Below are 21,002 nucleotides of genomic sequence, written 5' to 3'. Positions count from 1 at the left end.
AATCTGCTTGTGTTAATATTTAGTCATCATTTTCAAATCGACGCTTTTATATTAAATATTACAACGTCCCTCGTCAGGCCTACGTTACGACAACTCGACTCGTGTTGCCATGCCGTAAAACAGTGCGTGCGACCTGCCAGTAGAGAAGACAGAAGGCCTAAAAGCTTATAAATGTATAGACGATGAAAGTAGGGTTGACGAAGCACATTTTCTATTTATAGGCAGTATTAAAGTCTTCTTCACAATGATCATAGAAAATGTGGAAGCCTTCAAGTCGTGGCTGGCAAAACTCCTGGAGCCGATGTGAGTATTGAATTGAAATGACATTTAGCTCGCATGCTACGTTAGCTGGCGAGCCTGACTAAAGCATCATTGGAGCCGTGCTATAATCAGGGCCTTTGGAGGAAGAGAGCAGCTATAATCCTTGCTCACTTAGCTCTGGAAATCCACGTTTAACGTGCCTCATTTGGGGTAGTTGCATATGTTTTTCAATACAATTTTGCAATAATTTGGTGTTAGATTTGGAGCACAAGCTGTTACTTTATCACGACTCTGTAGGATATTACTAAGCTTTAAGACAAGACACTTGTGGTTATTTTTCTACTTGTGGCTGCAGTACAAGCTAGATGTACATCGCTGCAGTCCGTTTTAAGCTAGTAACTTGACTTTTTGAGTTACCATAGTTACACACTCGAGTGTTAATTGTATGTACGCAGACGTTTTTAAGGGTTTTTAGAAACGAAATTAATCTAGTTAACCACTTTAGTCACCATTGCTACGGTTTGATGTTTTTTTTAATGTCTCTATGGAAACAGATGTTTCTAAAAATTTTAATAATTGTCTGGAAGAGTCAGTGGTGATGAATATTAAATTGTGAATTTGTGACCTTCATTCACTTGTAGCTTGATCATAATTCTGTGGCGTGCCGAATGTTTTCAAGTTGTTTGCATTGAATTTTATGATTAAGTAGAGTCGTTTTTCAAAGAGCCTTTAAAAATACTGTCCAGTGATCTGCTACAAACGTTCACATACGATAAAAATCCATCTGGTTAACATAGTATGGATTTTTACATATGCATTTCACAACATAATTGTTTCTAAAATGTGCTTTGGAGAAAGCAACTACTTCTGGTTTGTGTTTACTTGAGTCAATGACATCACAAGAGGAATCAGAGCTAATCAGCTGTAAATACTAGTAAGCTAACTAACTCGGTTTTTTCCATTCCCACAATATTTGCACCTCTTTTCTTGAGCTTTAGCATCTTTATCTCTAACATCTTGATCAGATGTGGTCTCAAAAGGAGAAAAAGTTCATCCAACTGGCCAAATACATCACTGGCATAAAAAGTTAGAAAGTATGAATAACTGATATTATACAACCTTATACATGTTTCAAATCAGTTATTTTTTTATTTGCAATATTGCAATCATTAAAATTGCGATGAAATTTGTGACTTAAGCTGAAATTCTTTGATAATGAAATTCAGATCTGACAGTCCTAGCCCTCTTCATAAATCGTTTCCACATTTGTCTTTATTTTTTGTTAATTCCATGAAGTGTTCTCACATACGACTTGAAACTGTTGCTGCAGTGGTACACCATACAGATAAATACCTTTTGAAGGAGCTTCATATGTATTAAAAAAAAACAACAACATTTAAATAGAAGGGGGACATTTCATATGTTTTTAGCTGTTGGATTCTGAATTGATAAAGAAGTGAACAATGGATAATTAATGTAAATTAATCACCCATTCATTTAGATTTATGGGTGACTGTACGTGACTCTAAAATACGTTATGCTTAACAATTTGGATGTCAAAAATGATCTGAAAATAAACAAAGATGTATTTGTTTCTTTTAAAAGTAGTTTTTTGTTGTTTTTTTTTGCCTGTAAGGATAACAGAAAAATAAACATCAAGTTGTTTTTGGTTTGATGCTTTAGAGTTCATGGAAACACTGATAGTTCTTAAATATTTGTTTAGTTTGTTGGCCAACAGTTTTTGTATGTGTGTGTTTGGAAAGTTTAAACTGTTGTAAAAAGCTGTGAGTCAAGATGCTTTGGGTCTGTTTGTACTTGTTGTGTAGGTGGAGTGTATTTTGGACCCTTTCTTTAAACTGTTTTAAAGTGTAATCTTGTTAACCTCTTAACCCTCACCCCAGGAAAATACAGTGGAAAAACGGCACACAGGCATTCCTCTGCCGGGATTAAATAAGTCTTATATTTGCATCTAATGATCTCCAGTCTTCCTCTGTCTTAAATATCTGGCTAATGCTATTGTAGCAAGTTTTATTTCAAGCAATAATACAATCTAAAACTATAGATATAAATGGGTGTGCATATTGGTAGATGTTTTACCTGTCTGGTTGTGCATTACCAAACAAGTCACTGGTACAGTTATGTTTTTTCTGAGGCATTAGACTACCTATTATGGAAACAACCCATCTCAAGCTGTCAGATTCCTTAGTTTAAAGTTGAAAATTTTCACAGCTTCTCATCTTTATATTTTTCTGCAACTTGTTAAAATCAACATGACATAAACCATTAATAACTGGCTAATATACTAACTTTACAAAGAAATTGCCTAAGCTCTGTGGCTCAATTTAAACATGGTTTAGACTTTTTGAATAAACATTACATCCCTTCTGACTTGCAGATGTGATGCTGATCCTGCTGCATTGGCCAACTACGTAGTGGCTCTTGTGAAGAAAGACAAACCAGAGAAGGAGCTGAAAGCGCTTTGTGCTGACCAGCTTGATGTCTTCCTACAAAAGGGTAAGAAGTTTGCATAAAGCTTCCTTTAAGCTGAATGGATGCAGAAAGACCTCCTTTTCTTATTTAAAAAATGTGTGTTGCTTTCTCAGTTAGCTGAAATGGGGGAAAAATAAAAAACTAAAAACAATTAGTTTAGTCTTCAGCCCTTGTTGTTCCCTTCTCTGTTATGGTGGAAGTCAAGAAGGGAAGTTATAGTTTAAAAAATAGTGACTGAGTTAGAAATGTATTTTAATTCAGTAATTAAATGTTGACTATAAAAGAATGGCATGTTCCCTTTTCAGAGGTATTAGTTTAGGTATTAGTCATTTGGTGTTGTGTTTATGGACTAAATAAGTAAAAGTTCTCATATTTTGATGCATTTGACAGGCAGAGAAATAAGAGTTTTCCTTATTTGACCTTCCAATCAAAGGAAAATATCACTGGTACGTCACATGGCTAAATATATTTGGGTCACTTTGAAAATATGGGTTATTTAAAAAATAATAATTTTAACATATTGCTTGGGAGAGTTTTTGATAAATTGGCTCATCCAGAAAGACATGTCAAGTAATTTACGCTAAAAAAAAGTCAAATATATTTACCCACTTTATGCAAAATTAGTATTTGAAAACGTTCTGGCTTTCTCAAAAGGTTAAATAGGTTACATATCAAACACAGCATTGTTTCAGATTATCTCCTGAGTGGTTTGTAGTAAGCCTTGTAAGAAATGATAAAAGTAATTTGCGTCAGTGATGGATAGTCAAACCTAGATGTTCAGAGCGTGAGAAATTTGCATGCTTCAAAATGGCTTAATGTAAATAAACCATAATGTTTCCAAGCTGTAAGTTAGCTTATCTCCCGTATGACCTCTAGAGGGAGACAGTGCTGTAAATGTTTGATTTGATTTTATTTGTTTTATATTACTCACATATAACAGTGACTTGTGATCCAAACACTATTATTTTCAGAAAGTATGCTGAAGTTTGCTGATTGAAGCTAGTTGTTTGGTTCTTTGAGAGCATATAAGATGAAATTATTTACTGCATGGCAAATGGTAAAAACAAAAATAATGTCTTTGAGTTTGTTTATATCATATAGCATTACAGATATTCACCAATTGCTTCTCCAGTGGCTGAAAAACATGTTATTGTACTATAACAAAATCTAGGATTTTGTTGTATTAGTTGTATTTCATATATTTACATATTAACATTGTTTTTGTACTATATGACATTGTAATGTATTATACTGGGCTAAACATAGAAATCATAGAATAAAATGATTGGTTTCTAACAGGACAATAGGCATATCATCAATGAAGAGTATTATTCAGTCCAACTATAAAACTAGCCACACATCTAACAAAATAAAAACATGTTAATTGCTTTAATTTTGCTTTTCTAGAAACCATAGGATTTGTAGATAAACTTTTTGAGTCGTTGACGACAAAGAGCTACCTGGGTAACCCTGCTGCCAAGGAGGGTCCAAAAGAGGAGGTGAAACCAGCTCCTCTCAAGGCTGATGTTGTTGAGGTAAGAACAGTGGACAAGGACACATTTCCAAAATTAGTTTCAATTTCCATAAAGAGAAGAGCTACCTTATCTTTTTAATATTTACATCAAAACAAATTTATATTTGAAATGTTGATCTTTTGAAATCTCTTCCTGTGTAACATAATCATTGTTTCCCTGCAGGCTGAAACTCCAGAGGAAGAGAGAGAAAACAGACGCAGGAGAAGTCCCCTGAGAAACCGCGCTGACTTCAACGAATCCAGGCAAGGCTGTGGCTTCAACTGTGTTCTTCATATGTTGTTATATTTCTATGGCTACTTCAGAACCTCATGAATATAGAGAGGTGTGTTATTGTACTTAACATCTGCATAACATATTGGCAGTCTCTTTGACATAAATGCCTGGTTGCCCCCTTCAGCCAGGGGGCAACCAGGCCTGTCGCCCCCTTTGCGACAGGCCTAAATAACACATTTCTGTAGTAGAAATCCCTATTGTGATAAATGTATATATATAATCATAATAAATAAAGTTTTCAGAAATGAATATTAAATTGAAACAACTTTTTAACTGCTTGAGATACTTGCCAACTGGATTAAGACCCAGAACAGATTAATCTTGGATGGAAGGATGACATTGTAATTTATTGAAAGGCCCCTTTAGGCCGTTTTGATAAAGGTATTAAGACCTTTATCAAAAGTCTGTCCTGTTGGAAAATTGCTCGGCTAACTGCTTCATCCAAAGCAGTTATGGCGCAGGTAAGTCATTCGAACGCTCCCTCTAATAAACCCTGCAGGAGCCGCGAAGACAGGAGGAGAGATGAGCGCAAACGCAGAGACTTCGAGCGGCACAGCAAAGTCGGCGATGCCCACCGCGAGCGAGAGCGCCACGAGCGGCGCAGAGGCAGCCCCCGGGGGAGGAGCTACAGCCGGAGCCGCAGCCGGAGCAGGAGCGGCAGCCGAGGGAAGAGCAGGGACCGGGAGCACAGAGGAGGCAGAGGTGAGAGAGGAACGAAGCGAGTGTTCCCACACAAGCCGAGATAAAGTCACAGGGGACCAGACCCAGGTGTGCAGCTGCTCTTTAACTGTGCATCAGTAATGTAGAAGAGCTGCCAGGAGCACCGTGGAGCTGAGCTGGTTTGGACTGTTTAGAGAAGATCGAATGTAGCAGATTGTATTGTTTTAAGTTGCATTGTCGAGACTTAATAGGACAATGTGGACAGCTTTGCAGTCACATCATTGGGGATTCCATAACATGGGTTGGAATTGGATAAATTACCCACAAGGTTAAGCTTGTGTATTGCGAGAAGTTGCTATTTTCGAAATGGCACTTTAAACTCTTCTGTCTTAGATTAGGTTTATCGATAGATTTTTCAAATGTTTCTTCTTGTTTTTAACAGATTTCAAGTCAAAGTTTGAGGTGGAAAGAAAAGACAATGATGGATACAACGCTTCGCAAACATCTGTCCCTCAGCAGCAGCATCCACCGCCTCTACTGCCCCTTCCTACCCCTCTGCATCCCTTCTCCTCTGCTACCTCGTCTGCTGGGGTCTCAGCAGTTGGAGGGGTTCCTGTTATGACGCCGGCTCACCTGCCCGACAGCACTACAGACAGCTGGTCCAGCTACTACATCGCCCAGCGGCAAGATGGTGTCGGAAAGCCCTTCGGCGGCAAGAATACTCCACTCAAGCAGCGATGCAGGGACTATGATGGTAGGAGCTGAGTTTAAGTTTTTGTAAAAAAGGGGGAACACCGTTGAAGGTCTTACTTAGAAAAGTTTAGCTGTATTAGGTTAGTATAAAGCTGGCGTTTCACTTTCCCTCAAGGGTTCAGGCCCTTGTTGAGTCTCTTTACTAATGACCACTGTTTAGCACTCTGTCCTTTGTCCCCAGTGGGAGGTAGCACAGCGCTAGGCCTGCTCTGCACACACACAGGAGAGTTTAAACTTAACCCTCCGTCCCTGCAGCTCTCTGCTGTCACAGTGCTCAAACAGCCACTGGAGACCTGCTGCTTTAATGAGGCTGTGGGGTAAACGCACACTGGATGTGTTAACCTACCTTTTGTCCTCAACATTTGCTTTTTATTTAGTCACCTTGGTCAGTGTTGATACTCTTATGGTAGATTTTAAATTTGGAATGGAACCTGTTGGGATTGACTTATGTTTTTGTGTCTTTTTTGCTCAAACAGAGAAAGGATTCTGCGTCCTGGGTGACCTGTGTCCCTTCGACCACGGCAGCGACCCTCTCATCGTTGATGACGTCACCCTGCCCAAAATGATTCCTTTCCCGCCTCCTCCCGTCATGCCTCCTGCCGGCTTGCCCATGCCCCCCATCACTGAGCCGCCCCCCTCACTCAGGATGCCAGCAATGCCCCCCTATTCCCAGCCACCACCACCAGGTGTCTTCCCAATGACAGGTGAGTTTTAGTGACACTTATTTTGTATCTTTTTTCTTTTTGTCTCCTCCTTTGACATTTTTTTTTTTTTTTTTTATCATGACAACATCATGTGTCTTCTTAAAAACAGTTTCTTTGTGTTTAGCCCGTCTACAATTGCTCTCTCTACCCTGGTATAAATAATCATCCTGCCTCGTCAGAATTTAGTTGTAGTAATTAGATGAGCCTAACAATGCCCTTTAACACCTGAAGTGTTAGCCCCTTAACACTCAATGCAGTTAGCAGCTTCACATGCAAATAAACTTTAGTCACATGTCAGTGTGTGCTGTCAGCTGAGGCTCTGTGGATGTTTCCTAATTTTCTCAGATGCATTCAGTCACTTGATCTACGTTATTATTCCAGGGTTTCTACTCAGTTTGGAAGAGTCTGGAATTTGGTTTTAGTAATTTCAAGATCAGAATATTATTATTATATAAAAAAACCAGTAAATATTAGTAATTCCAGGTTTTGTTCCGTGTCCTTTTGCCCAAATGTTGTGTCCCTCCTTTTGTCATTCATTCTTTCTGTCGTTTTATTTCTGTTATCTTCATTTATGTGTTCATTATATTCTTTTTTTCTACTCTATCCTGCTTTTTTCCCTTCTTTTTATTTTAAGTCATTCTATTCTTTATTCCTTGTCTTTCTGTCCACTTCTTATCTCATCCCTTGTCTTTTCTTCTTTATTTCCTTCAATTTTCCTTGAGTACTTGTGTCTTTTCTTTCTTCCTTTGGGCCTTTCCTGCCTTGTGTTCTTGCTTTTTTCTTGCCTTCCTTCCTTTCTTGTTTTCATCATTGCATTAACTATCTGTCTTTTCCTGTTTCCTCTTATCATTCATTCTTCCTTCATTCCTATTCCCACTTCTGTCCTTCTTCCCTTGTGTCCTTCTTTTCGTCCTTCTTTACATCTCTGAATCATTTCCTTTGTCCTTCCAGTTGCATTTTCTTCAAGGTTTATATAGATAACCTTTCTCCTCTGCTGTAAAGTAGTAATGGACTTTTTTTCTTATTTTCAGAATAAAGTAAATGATTCAGGATACTATAAAATTAAATCTGGGAAACTCTGGAATATTGTTACATGATTTTGTAGAAACCCTGTTATTGTGACATCAACACTGTTAAAACTCATTTGAGTTGTGTTTTTGTGGTGCTATTTCAGCAATAAAATTTTAATGAGCTTCGTAATGTTGAGTAACAGATGCAATATGAGAGAGAAAGACAATAATAATAAAAATATGGGGCTTTACTCAGTCACTAACCCAAAAGGACAACACTGCCATTCAACATCTGTTCCAAACACGCATAAACTGACTGCAAATTTCACATATGGAGAGACTGTATCTGCTTTGCATGAGTCAATTTTCAATCAGTGTTCGTAAATAATGGTATCTCCTCAGGATGAATGTTGGAGTCAGGATGTGAACAAAATCTTCTAGACTTTAGTTGTACATTTTCTGAGTTCTGGTGGATTTCTGGGTCAGTTCTATGCTCTCACTTATTGGTTGTGGTTGCTACTTTTCATGGGTCTTCTACTCTTTAGGTTTTGGCCCAAATATTTAGGAATCTTTTAAAACTTTAAAGAGATTATACCTCATATTTCTATAGATGTTTTTCCATTTGTCTGTGTAAATTTTATATAAAAACTATTGGAGTTCCAATATTTCTTGGTTTTTGTATAGAGTGAATTAATTTTTCAGTGTAGAAAACAACCTCATACACTGTTGTACATGCGATACATCTGACACATTGAATTGGACCTTTGTCTCCCCCAGGACCTCCACTGATAGCTACCAGCAGGATCGATACCCCCAACCATCAATCTGCAATCACTTCTTCTCCCCCCATTGGACCACCTGGAGTCGGGCTCCCACCTACTCTTCCTCCTCCTCCTCCTGTTCCCCCTCAGCCTCCTTCCTCGTCCTCATCTGTGTCTCTGCGGCCCCAATATGTCCAGTCTGAATGTAAGCAGAAATGCTTCTCCTATTCAGATTGGGACTGTGTGGCTTTTTGTTTCAGTTTCTGTTCTTTATTTCTCTTCTTTTTCTTTATGTTGACTTTTCTGTTCACACAGTAGATTTTTCTTCTGACTAAAGCATGTTTTACACACTGTGGGGATTTTGGTTATTTGTTTTATTATGTTATGGATGAGCTTCTTTGCATGTTCTTTGAGTGTTGCAGTATCCCTTACTGGCCATAAGGTGGTGGTGTTTATTAATCTTAAAGACAAGTGTTTCTAATGTGACAGTTTGCAGCTTCCATACTTCAGATTCCTGATAGTTGTACAAAATATATTTTTCTGTTCCAGTTGAACTTATTTGCTTTCAGATCTCTTGTTTTAATTCTACCACATTAAGCTGCAGCTCACACTAATAATCATTAGCATTTTGTTTTAAATTATTTTATTTTATTTTATATGTAGGTGTTTTTTTTAAAACTTGGGCATATCTGGAAGCTCCAGCTTTATTTTAGGTTTTAGTAAGTAAAATATTTTAATCTTCATTACTTCCATTTTTTAAATGACTGTTTATCTCTTTTTAGATAACTATGATCCAGAAGGCTACAACCCAGAATCTCCAGGACTGACGGCTGCGGGTCGTAATTCTTATCGCCAGTTTATTCCCCGAGTTCAGACCCAACGCTCCAACCTCATTGGCCTCACCTCCGGCGAAGGACAAGGATCCAGAGGTAACAATAAATGGCGCCGGCTCAGCTGGCTGCCTCCAGACGCAGCTCCTGTCGTGTGCTGTAACTGCGAAATACTTTCCCTGCTGGGATGAATAAAGTAAAAATTATTATTATTATTATTATTACTAAATGACCCAGTCTTCAGAAAATCAAGTTTATTCCATGCCGTCTACATAAATCCTAAAATATTATTACTGTGTCTCCAAAACAATAAAGATGAAATGCAGTCAATGCAACATTTGATTTATCACTTTTTCACTAAAAAGCATGTCTTGTCTTTCTATTTCCTCTTCTAGCGGCCAACATAGTGATCCAAACAGAGCCAGCAACTGGATCCAACTCTCCTGGAAATAATGTGTCTCGCTTCAGCGCTGAACAGGACAGCAGGAAGAGGACGATGGGAGCCAGTATGGCCGATGGTCCAGCAGCTAAGAAACCCTGGATGGAGAAGTAAGGAGTCAAAGATTCACATAAACATGAAGAAAATATAGAATAACAGAATAAGAGAAACACAGAAGCCACATTTTCCCTACATAGGAAAGGTTTATTAAAAAAAAAAAAAAAAAGATTTTTAAGATTCTTAAAATTACTTACCAGACACAAAGCTGCTTCATCTTTCCTTATGAAGACCTCGGACAATTTAATCATGGTGTTTGTAAAATATAAAGCATAGTGCAAACATTTAAAAAAGGTTTTCTTATTAGTTTGAATTGCTAGTTATTGTTGTTTTTATTTCTTGAATATTTCATTGGATCATATGGATATTAAATATGTTAGAATAAAGAAAAATGCTGTCATAGGATATCCATTTTTTTCCACATGAATGTACTTCTAGTATTCAATTGCAGATGCGGTACTTTGATATATATTACAACTTTATTATAGAGCATAAACTGTAATCTCGACTACAGTTTGTGTAATCTGTAATCAAGATTACATAAACTTGATTTTATATTTAAATATAAAATACATTTTTGTGTAATTAATGAATTTGGAACAGAGAAGAAGGAAAACTAATACATACAATCTGTCTACAATGAGTTTTTCTTATCATTTTGAATTTTCTTTAGGTACAGTATATTTGTTCTTTTGGTCCCAAAAGTCAGCTCTTATCAAAACAAAGTTATTTCTAAGATTAACATCACTGTTTTTGTTGCAATTTTTCTGTTGTTTCAGGCCAAATTTTGCTGGTCAAGATAAGAATATTTTTCCAAAGAGAAACCACTACGTGAACACAAAGCTGGAAGTGCGCAAGATCCCACGGGAGCTGAATAACATCACCAAGCTCAATGAACACTTCAGCAAGTTTGGAACTATTGTCAATATACAGGTGCAGTATTTATTGGATGCAATAAAGCAGATGAAAAGTGATAACGATGAAAGCAATAGAGAACTTTATGTTCTGCTGACCAGTTCACTTTCACGCTCTACCTAGGTTGTGTTTGGCGGTGATCCAGAGGCCGCTCTGATCCAGTACACAAAGAACGAAGAGGCCAGACGGGCCATATCCAGCATCGAGGCCGTCCTCAACAACCGCTTCATCCGTGTGTACTGGCACCGGGAGCCCAGCACTAACACCGCTGGTCAGGAGCCCACCTCAGGGAGCCAGGGGCCCGGGTCGGTGCCAGGCCAAGGCCTGCCGCACAGCAACATGCACAAGGTTAGCTTAAAGAGCTAACACTAAAGAATCAAAAAAAACTTTCATCTCAAAAGGAGAGACACGGAGCCTTGTGTACAACATAGATTTTTATACAGCTAAAGTTGTGCCTTAAACAGCAGTCTGTGTGTGAAGATTCCTACCTTTGGTCAGAGATTTCCAAAAGAAAGCCAACATTTCCAGGATGATCCCTAACAGACGGAGGTTGAAATGTTTTTTTCACTTTCTGAAAAAACATTTTAAAAGAGTCTCATGTTTAGTTCTTAGGCCTGTTTAAAAACAGCGACACCTGGCGGCCAAATAAAGCCAAAGTAATTCAGCAAATGAAGCAGAACTCCTGGCAGTGGCAATTAAAAATGTTTAACCTGCTGCTGATTTGGTGATGTAATTAATGATTGCATCACCATAAAAATGATCATACACTTGATTTTTAGCATCACTTATGCAGCAAAAGTACAACTAGGTTCTTTGTTCAACTGAATTAAACATTTTTTTCCAGAAATGCCTTTATATGTATGCACACACATTGACCAACATGCACAGTGTATTTTGCAAAACATTGCAGACTGGAACAATGAAACGCTTCATAACATTTCAAAGTGAAGCTTTAAATGCTATTGATTTTCTGACAGCGCTGTTTTGAGAAAAGCTGCAGCAAGGCAGAGTGGTGCAAACGCTGAAGCCTCGGTATCATTATTTTTAAGAATGACACTCGTACTGAAAATGCTGTGAGTCTTCTTACCTTAGAAATAACTTCCATATCAAAGACTTCTGATTCTTCAACTCAGGAAAGTGTACAAATGGTTCTTTCTCTGATAGACAGTTCATATCTGCCCACAGAAAACTATGACAGATTTCAGTTTGCAAACAGTCAGTCAAGAAAACATCAGCAGACTCTGCTGATCAAGCTAATAGTCATCCAATTTCAGGTCGCCAGTTGATTTCTTTTTGGATTTCTTAAAATTTGTAATTTTTTTTTCTTTTTTTGCCATTTGTAATGTTTCTGCAGGGGATTAAACAACACAGTCCAGGTGCCTACGTGCTGAACAATACTGTACCCAAGCATCACCTGAATGCAGCACCTGGAACCACAATCGCAACAAAGACTGACGGCATGAATCCCAGCTCTGACGCTCTCGTTGTACGTTTTTCTTCTCCTCATCAGTATACAAAAATAAGTTTGCTGATGTTTTTTTGTGTAGAGATATATCATTTAACTAATGATGCAGCTTTATATGGCTATACTGAACCACAGTGGTACTCTGGACATCATAAGACGTCAGGAAGGTTTGCATGTCATGAAGTTAAGTAAGGTGTGATGGCAAAATTAAAAAGCTTTTATGTCTTTAATGTTTATAGAGTATGTCATCTTCTGCACTATTTTAAGCTTCATTAAGTTCCTTACAGGCCATTTTTTAGGATTGCATTCCAAGCTGGTGGTTCCAGGCAATGCCTTTACTGTGACGAAAGGTTTACAGCTGTGTGTATTCCTGTTTTGATGACCTACGTGATTCTATTTCTTTTTCCTCTTCTTCTTGTGACACATAGGTGGCACCAAACACCCAGAAAGGCCCCTACGCAGCCACAGCTGCCAAATCCTCCTCAAAGAGCCTTGGGAAAACTGGAAAAGCATTGGAAGTGCAGGAAGCTATTAAAAAGAAGCAAGTAAGTAGCATATATATTTTTTATTTGCTAACATATTCCAGAATAGATGCAAAAGATTGAGTATTTTGTTTGTGAAATATTTTTCTACTGATAGCTAGTAGTGTGCTAAGGGTTTGTTTTCTGTTGTAGGAGGCGATGAAACTCCAACAAGACATGAGGAAAAAGAAACAGGAGATGCTGAAGACGCAGATCGAGTGTCAGAAAGTAACATGCCCTCTTTTGTTTTCTCTCCACTGGGTTTTGATGCGACCTTTGCTCTAAGGTTTTCTCTTGCCTTGTGTTCTTAATTGCATTCAATTCATTTTCCTCTTACTGCTTTTCCTTAAGGCTCTGATCAACCGCTTGGAGAAAAACCGAGCGATGAAGCCCGAAGAGCGGGCCAACATTATGAAAACTCTCAAGGAGCTAACAGAGAAGATTACCCAGCTGCAGAATGAAATGAACCCCACCTCTCAGGTCTCAAGTGGCAAAACCAACCACAGCCAACCTAAGACTAAAACTGATGTAAGTTTAGGAATACATGTCTATGCTGTACAAATATTTTTAAGTTATAAGCTATACAACATAAGTAATGGTACTTTGGTAATCCTTAAAATCTCTTTTCTTTTCTTCCGTTGACTTACTTTATTAATTAAACGACCAGATAATCAGGGTGTTTTTATATGTCTTGGTTTTCTCATCAGGCCCAGAAGGAGTTGCTCGATGCTGAATTAGACTTTCATAAAAAAATTAGCTCTGGAGAAGACACAACAGACCTTAAGAGAAAACTTGTGGAGCTACGGGTGGAGGTACAAAAATTACACTGACATCATTTTCTAAACACAGTCCTAAAAGTACATTTAATGCTTAATTTGTTGATATAAATCAACCTTAAAGGAGTAAAATGAAAATTCATTAATACTAATCTGAACAACCGGAGTGTTGCCCCATATATATTAAGGTTCCCCAAACACACACAGACAACATCAGACATTTTTGGTTTCTGCAAGCTGAATTTGAGGATGTGATTCTTAGAAATGTCACAGAGGAAGTTTACTGATAAGATTACTCTTTTTTTTTTTTTTTTTTCTTTTTTTTTTTTACTTTTTTTTCCCCACGCATGCATAAATATGCAACAAAAGTAAACATATAAACCAAAATCTTAACACAAAATAAATAAAAGAGCTGACTTGGTCTTTATTGAGCTCTTCAGCTTCTGTCAGACATAACAGTTTGCCTTGTGTATGTGAAAAAGACATAATTTGAGTCAGTAATGTGGGTTCAGTTAAAACTTTAGGGGAAAGAGAGAGAAAGCTATTGGATCAGTATGAGACTGAAAGTGTGATGACCTTGAGTGAACATGCTACAGCATCCCAGTATTGAGACGTAAAGCAAAAACCTACATGATCAAATTACTTTTTTTACGTAAATAAGAAAAGCAACAGAAAAACCTTTACTTCTACTGGAGTACTAAACAAATTGCATAATAGGGTGGAACATTGATTTTCATCATCATTCTGATTTGGATAAACAAGCCGTAGGGGGGAAAATATGTATGTATTTGGAGTGATCCTGGTGTAGCAAGATGTAATAAGTTATATAGTCAGTCTATATGCTGATATAACAGCCTTCAGTTTGTAGCCTGTAGCCGCTCATTGACTTCTTTTAGTTTTCCAAACTGCAGTTTTAAAGCAGAGCTCAGTAGATGCAGTTCCAGCTGTTTGCTAATTGCTGCTGCCGCTAGTCTGAGGGAGTTGAGTGTGAGAGGCGTGTCCTGTGGCTGGGAGCTGAACCTCCAAGGCAGAGCTTTAGGGAAATAGGAACAGGCTTTAAGACACCCCCAAATGGTTGCCATGGGAGATCACTCTGGGTAGGTGTTTGATGAGAGGATGATCATATAATGATATAAAGCTAAAAAATAATTACCCTAATGCCCGCCCATTAAAAAAAAAAGGTCTATATTTCAAATATTTTAACAGTTTTGCACTCATGAGTCCCGTGAATTAATTTTGATTGCTGCACTGCTTCAGTGCACTGCTTTAAACCATTGTGCACTACTTTAGTGCACAATGGTTTGTGTGTATTAAAACAAACAAGCATAAGCAATAAAACAACAAGAGAGTGTTTAAGACAAGTGGGGTGAAAAATGCCAAGTGTCTGCAAAGCTGGGATCAAATCTAGTCAGAACATTCTTTGTGTTTGCTGCAACAACTTATTGGTTTTTTTTATTCATGTTAGTGTTATCAGGGTCCTTTTTGATCACTTTTCCCAGACCATCCAGAGTGAGTGTACATCTAAATGTACTGTAAATATAGACACTAATGGGTTTAGTCCCTCAATCAGCATAACATCAACTTAGCTTTAGTTTGCAACACCCTATGTCCCTCATCCTTGCTTCATCCCAGCGGTCCTTAATTAGCTGGTTGTTAAAAATGCATATTCTCTGCCCCCCCATCCCGCCTCATCCATCCAAGCCCAAACCTCTTTCTGCACATTAAACCGCAGCCACTTAAGCAACCCCAGAGGAGTAGCCGCTAACGAAGCCAAATCAGACACAAGTCCTTACACTGATGTGGGCCCGTCTCATTAAAGTTTGAGCTGCTGGTCTGTGTCGGAAAATCGCAGAATGACAATTAAAGGCAGAAGTGAGGCAGGGACAAATGGAGAAGAGACGAGCTGTTAGGTTGTGGAGTGGTTAAGAAGTGAGATGTCATGTTAAAAATGGAGGAGGGACAACTAATGGTGAAGTGGGAGAGCAGAAATCATACAGGCCCTTCCAAAAGTATTTACACCCTTAAACTTTTTCTTAAATGCATTTAATTTGAATTTTATGTGATAGGCAAAGTTAAATAATTGCTTAATTGTGAAGTGGAATGAAAATAATTCATAGGTTTCTGAAAAGTGTGGCATGCTACTACCAGGTTTGGACAGAAATAGAAATTTTTTCTCATTTAGCTTTGCTTTGTGTAGACACTTGCAGTCAAATCTGACTGACCTTGAGCTATTTAGCCACACATTCTTAATATGATTTAGTTCACAACTTTAACTAGGCCATTCTAACAGTAACATTCTTTGAGCAGACCCCTTCTATTGTATCTCTGGCTCTATGTTAAAGGCTCTAGTGGAAAATCATGTTTAAACCTCTCTACAATTTCATCCCTGATCTGTCTGCTGTTTTTGGTGGTCCTCATGATGTTGTTTGTTTAGGAATATTCTCTGACGCACTGCTTGCAAATGTTGGGGTGAAGATCCAATTAGGGGTCACAAATCGATCATTGTGGGGTCTTCAAATCCTTTTTAGAAATGAAAGTAAATAATGAGAGATAATTGTTAAACATAATCATGCTACTGGTGTTGGAAAAGATCAATAAACAGTACTTATAAATAAATGACTTTAAGAAATGAATTAACTGTTGATGCTGCTTATGCTATTGTTATACCTCTGTTTAATAATTTAGTGATATAGTTATCTGATATGATTTTGAAAACTATCATGCTTTTTTTCCAATTTAGTTACTTTGTGCCTTGAAGAAAATAAGCAAACAGTCTCTTTCTTTTCTTTAGGCGAAGCGACTCGGTCTCATCATCCCACCAACGGGTCGAGGCAGAGGCCGAGGGAAGATGGCGCCGGATCCCGGGGCGATGCACGCGGGCCGCGGCAGGAGCCGAAGCCGAGAGATGATGGCTCGCGGTGGAGTCGTAAACCGCATGGTCGTCGACCACAGGCCCAGAACGCTCGCTATTTTAGGAATCACGCAGGACGAAAAGGAAGAGCTAATGCCTCATTTTGTGGTGTGTAATTACATAATTTCACAGAACTATCCGCAGGAATTGTCTGTAATTGTTGTGCTAAGCTTTTTCTCTTTCTTTCAGAAATTTGGGGAAATTGAAGAACTGCGTTACCAAGATGCCAACACTGTTATCATGACCTTTAAGACACGAAGTGAAGCGGAGAATGTAAGCTGCACGCTCCAAATGATGCCAGATTCTTTGTCCTTTTTATGTTTTGAAAATAATAAATGTATTTTGTATTCTAGGCAGCAAATCAGGGAGCTAAGTTCAAAGGTCGCGTTCTGCAGATTTCCTGGTACAAGCCCAAGTCATCATCCGTTACGTCTGAACCTGAGGCGGAAGAGACTAAAGACGAGGAGAAGGCGGTACGGCACATCATACACACTCAGTTCAGGCCAAGCTTTATGCTTTGACACATGTTTTCAGAAAAGTTGGTGAACTTTTCTGAAGTTTTAGTTATATTCACAGGTTGGAGTTGGATGTTTTTAGTGCTTGTGAATTTTTCACTGCGGCTCCCAGAGAGGGGGAACCTCTCTGTGCTAAGAGCATTCCAGCCTCTTGAGTAAATCTGCATTAAAATCAGGTGAAATCTTTCTACTATGGTTTCTTTTAGCTGTTTAAGGGCAGATTCTTCACCGTATCACTTTAATGTGTTTGGCTCTTTTTTTAAGAAGGGTATTTATATATATATATATACATATTTTTTCCGAGGTTAGATTTGTTTTTTAGGATTAATTTAGCTATCACTATATCTCCTTAAGTCTGCATGCAGTTGGCCTTCTCACAGAGCCACGTCCAGGATCCATGGACATGTTTTTGTCTGAGACAAATTTGGTTCAAGACTTTTCCAGGACCAAGTGCTGAAAAAAGAGAATGAGTTTGGAAAAAAATAGTTGCATTTGTAATTATTCTCTATGCCATTGTCTAAATGTTATATCTACCCTTCCTTTAATCCTTCTGTGTTTCAGTCATTCTTTTCTTCCTTATGACCCGTTATCCTCCATCTTTACTCCTTCTTTTTCACTTCCTTACAACTTTCCTTGCTACTTTCCATCCTTCAGTCATGTTTTCTTTTTCTTATTTCTTTGTAATTTCTTCCCACATTTCCTTCTCACTTGTTCTTCCTTCCATCTGTCTGCCCCCTCTCTTCCCTCCTTTTAATCCTTATTGTCCATCCTTTCATGTGTCCTTCCTCCTTTACCTGCACATATTTACTTTGTCATACGTTTCCTTTTTTCTTTCTTTCATGTGTTGTTTTTCCTTTTTTGTAACCTTTTTGTGTCCTTCCATGCCTCCTTGTGTCCTTTCCTTAAGCCATTTTCCTAATTTTCCTTTGCTTTATTTACTCCTCATGTCCACCTTTCATCTGTCAGTTTCTGTTTTTAGGTGATGAACATAAAATCTAATACTGTAAAAAATATATGTACCATGAAGGTAGAGGAATTTTTTTGTATTCATTATTTAAAATTGATAACAGGATTTAACAATTTGAAAAATTTGTTCTGAAAAAAAGTCAGCAGTGAAAGCGTGACAATTCAAAAACTGTCACAAGTCGACCCTTCTGATCTATTAACTGTGTTGTTACTCACTTCGCCTGCATAACTTTGGGAAAACTCAATCTATCTTTTCTGAGCAGTGCTAATAAGCACATATCCATTAGAAATATTCCTGTTGATATAATGTTTTGTTTTTGGCAAGAAAAGAATCCCTTTCCTGTTGAAAACTACTGTGCTTTGCTGTTTTGTGTCACAATTTATTTTAAAACTTGCTATCAGCTGTAAAAAAAACAAAACACACTGGAATGTTCTTTTTTTTTTATCCGATAATATAATTTTTTTGGGCTCTCTGGCTATAAAATCCGATATATTCTCTTTAAATTCTTAAGTTGTTCATTATTTTGTCTGTGACTTGTTATATTTCAGCCATCTATTTCATTTTTTAAGTTTCAAAGTAAAAGTACAGTCTGCTTTTATTTTGTAACCTTTTTGTGTCCTTCCATGCCTCCTTATGTTCTTTCCTTAAGACATTTTGTAATTTTCCTTTGCTTTATTTACAAAGCAAGGGAACATAAGGTTCTCAAAAGAACTGTAAAGTTCTTTGAGAGAAACTTTACAGATTGTGTAAAGTTTCTCTCAAAGTGAGATGCTACGTTTCTAAAATATGTTAAAACCAGAACAGCATAAAGATCCTTACTTGGTGTGTTTTGATTTGAACAGAAGGAAGCAAGCTCGTATCTCCCAGGAAACGAAGAGGGGAGGGAGGACGAAGAAGAGGAGGAAGATGACGATGAAGACGACGAGAATGAGAGCCGGTCTTGGAGACGATAAGGAGACTGATGTGTCCCTGCATGCCCTCCAGTGGATTCAGTTCTTTTTTTATTATTTTTACCCTGCATACAAGGAAACAGTTTTTTTATTTGCATTAATTTTAGACTTGAATTAAAGGAAAACATATTTTCTTTGTGATAAACAATTAAAAAAAGCTTAGAGGGTCATTAGTTTTTGTATCCCTCGATGAAACATGTACAACATCTCACTTTTGCTGAGAGTGATAAATGTTTTGCTCTTATAGATAGAAAAATCTACGTATGTTGTAGTGTGCTTATCAGATGATTAATATCAGTAATGCACAACATTTGTGTCTACTGTGAATAGGTATTTTTATACATACTGTATTTAAGCTTTTTCTCACCAGTTTTTTGTAAGGAAAAAAAAGATAAAACAAAACAATCTCACGCCCAGTTCAGGGACACCCATTCCATCACCAGTAGAAACTTCTCTATTGCTTCCAGAGAGAGGTCTGTTTATTTAATGTTTTGTCACCACATCGATGCACTGTGTTGTACCTGCTATGGTTTTCAATTTTACTTTACTCTCAGTGGAATTTTTTGGCAGTAATTACCCCAAAAATTTTTAAAGATCTCAAGTATTTTTGATTCCATATGTTCGATTTGGCACGCCCAGCACATCGAGGTTCTGTTGAACCATAAGAGAGAGTGTGCAGGTACTGACAGATCCTGGTGCAGCAGATCAGTGTTCACAAATTACAGTTTCTGCGTCAACTGACAGATTTGTAGCATATATCCCCAGTTTTTCCCACTTTAATTTTCTTTCTCACTCGGTCCAGTGCCACTCGGTGTGAAAACACATCCACACAGGCGTTTAGGAGAGGGTGGAAAATCCTCACTTGTTGAGCTGGTCGGATCACCTATTTCCAAAATGTGACATCCATAGACAGGTGTTTGAATGTAGTACTGAACATTTTGATTTTATTAAAGAAATATATATAAATGTGTAATTTCTTTGCCTTAAACTATCAGCTCATTGCTGAGTTTTTACAGGATTTGTGATTTACTTTTGTAAATTTTGTAAATGCTTTGAAGAGAAATTACTGTTAACTTTGGATTTTTTTTTTTTTTTTTTGTCATTTTTGTTTTTCACAAATGACAGGATTGTATATCAGGTAGAAGAGGTCAGACATGAGTGCACAATTTTACCTATGTGTTGAACAGTCCACCCTGTTTTGTTTCCTTTGACTCCGCATCTAAGTAGAACGTTTGCTCTAAACCAGTTCTCAGAGTTGCTCTGAGTTGTTAAAACACTTTTGAAAACACTTGAGTCACGCAGCACACCCTAACTTATTTGCATGAGTGCAGTGCTGCCTCACATTGTCAGTGTTCAAAACCTGCTTAGGTGTGCAAGCTTGACAACTGAAGATTCTGCTTCCTGTTTTGTTTTTTTTTTTTGCCTTTTTGTAACATATACTGTGTTCCAAAGTCATCTGGATGGGATGAGCTGAGTTTGCTCAAATAAAAGCAAGATGACTTTAAATGCCCCTTCAGCAGATAATTGTTTACATTTCGATAATCAGAACTCAACTCGGTTGAGCATATCCAGAATGAAGCCAAGCTAAAGGTGAGATTAACTTATTAGCAGGCATAATTTTGCTTGCTTGTAAATACATTAGCTCCACAATAGTGGCACAATTTAGGAGGTTACAGAACACTTTTAAACACGTTTCAGTCTCAGTGAAGTTTGATAAGAACCTGATGTGTTTCATTTTAGATTTTTACATTTCACTTTGCCAAAAAGAGGTTTAAGTGTTGTGTTTTTTTGATTTTTTTTTTTTCTCATTGGAGTAAACATATTCTGAGCATCTCCCAGTTTTTGTACAACCTTCTGTAATGCTACTATCACCCAATAGTGTACAAAATGTAAAATGTTTATTGGATAATAGTTTTGGATTTGTTACTGTTTATATTTGCAGGATGTGTGTGTATTTTCTTCATGTATTTTATTTGTATAAATGGATTTATAATTTACTAGCATGTTTGCTTTTGCCAATAAAGACAAAGGAATGGGGTGCTTGTAAAATGATAAAAAAAAAAAAGAAAGAAAAAAAATATATATAAATCATTGGATTTGGAAAAGAAAAAAAGTAAGTTAAAGAAAATTGAGCAAAAAGATGAGAATATTGGCCATGGGGAGAAAAACGATACAAGCAAAAGCATTCCAGAGAACATTACCTTTAAAA

General features: G+C 37.5%; 1 protein-coding gene across 3 annotated transcripts; it reads left to right on the top strand.

The window, feature by feature from the left end:
- Nucleotides 1–110: 110 nt before the first annotated feature.
- Nucleotides 111–21,002, top strand: rbm27 (RNA binding motif protein 27). Of its 3 annotated transcripts, none has more exons than XM_032576032.1 (21): nucleotides 111–303; nucleotides 2,657–2,775; nucleotides 4,159–4,286; nucleotides 4,449–4,528; nucleotides 5,059–5,261; nucleotides 5,662–5,973; nucleotides 6,449–6,676; nucleotides 8,464–8,652; nucleotides 9,230–9,376; nucleotides 9,673–9,826; nucleotides 10,553–10,706; nucleotides 10,812–11,036; nucleotides 12,043–12,171; nucleotides 12,582–12,698; nucleotides 12,828–12,902; nucleotides 13,026–13,202; nucleotides 13,382–13,486; nucleotides 16,242–16,469; nucleotides 16,551–16,634; nucleotides 16,715–16,834; nucleotides 18,686–21,002. In XM_032576032.1, exons 1-21 carry the CDS (start codon nucleotides 245–247, stop codon nucleotides 18,794–18,796), a joined length of 3,144 nt encoding a protein of 1,047 aa, XP_032431923.1. In that variant the 5' UTR covers nucleotides 111–244; the 3' UTR covers nucleotides 18,797–21,002. The 3 variants fall into 3 exon arrangements, with proteins under 3 accessions (XP_032431923.1, XP_032431924.1, XP_032431922.1); XM_032576033.1 differs by having other exon boundaries at nucleotides 12,043–12,174; nucleotides 16,715–16,831; XM_032576031.1 differs by having other exon boundaries at nucleotides 12,043–12,174.

This window comes from Xiphophorus hellerii, chromosome 11 (assembly GCF_003331165.1).
Source record: "Xiphophorus hellerii strain 12219 chromosome 11, Xiphophorus_hellerii-4.1, whole genome shotgun sequence".
Classification (NCBI taxonomy): domain Eukaryota; kingdom Metazoa; phylum Chordata; class Actinopteri; order Cyprinodontiformes; family Poeciliidae; genus Xiphophorus; species Xiphophorus hellerii.
The sequence above is the reverse complement of the archived record's forward strand: the minus strand, read 5'-3'. Positions and strand labels throughout refer to the sequence as shown.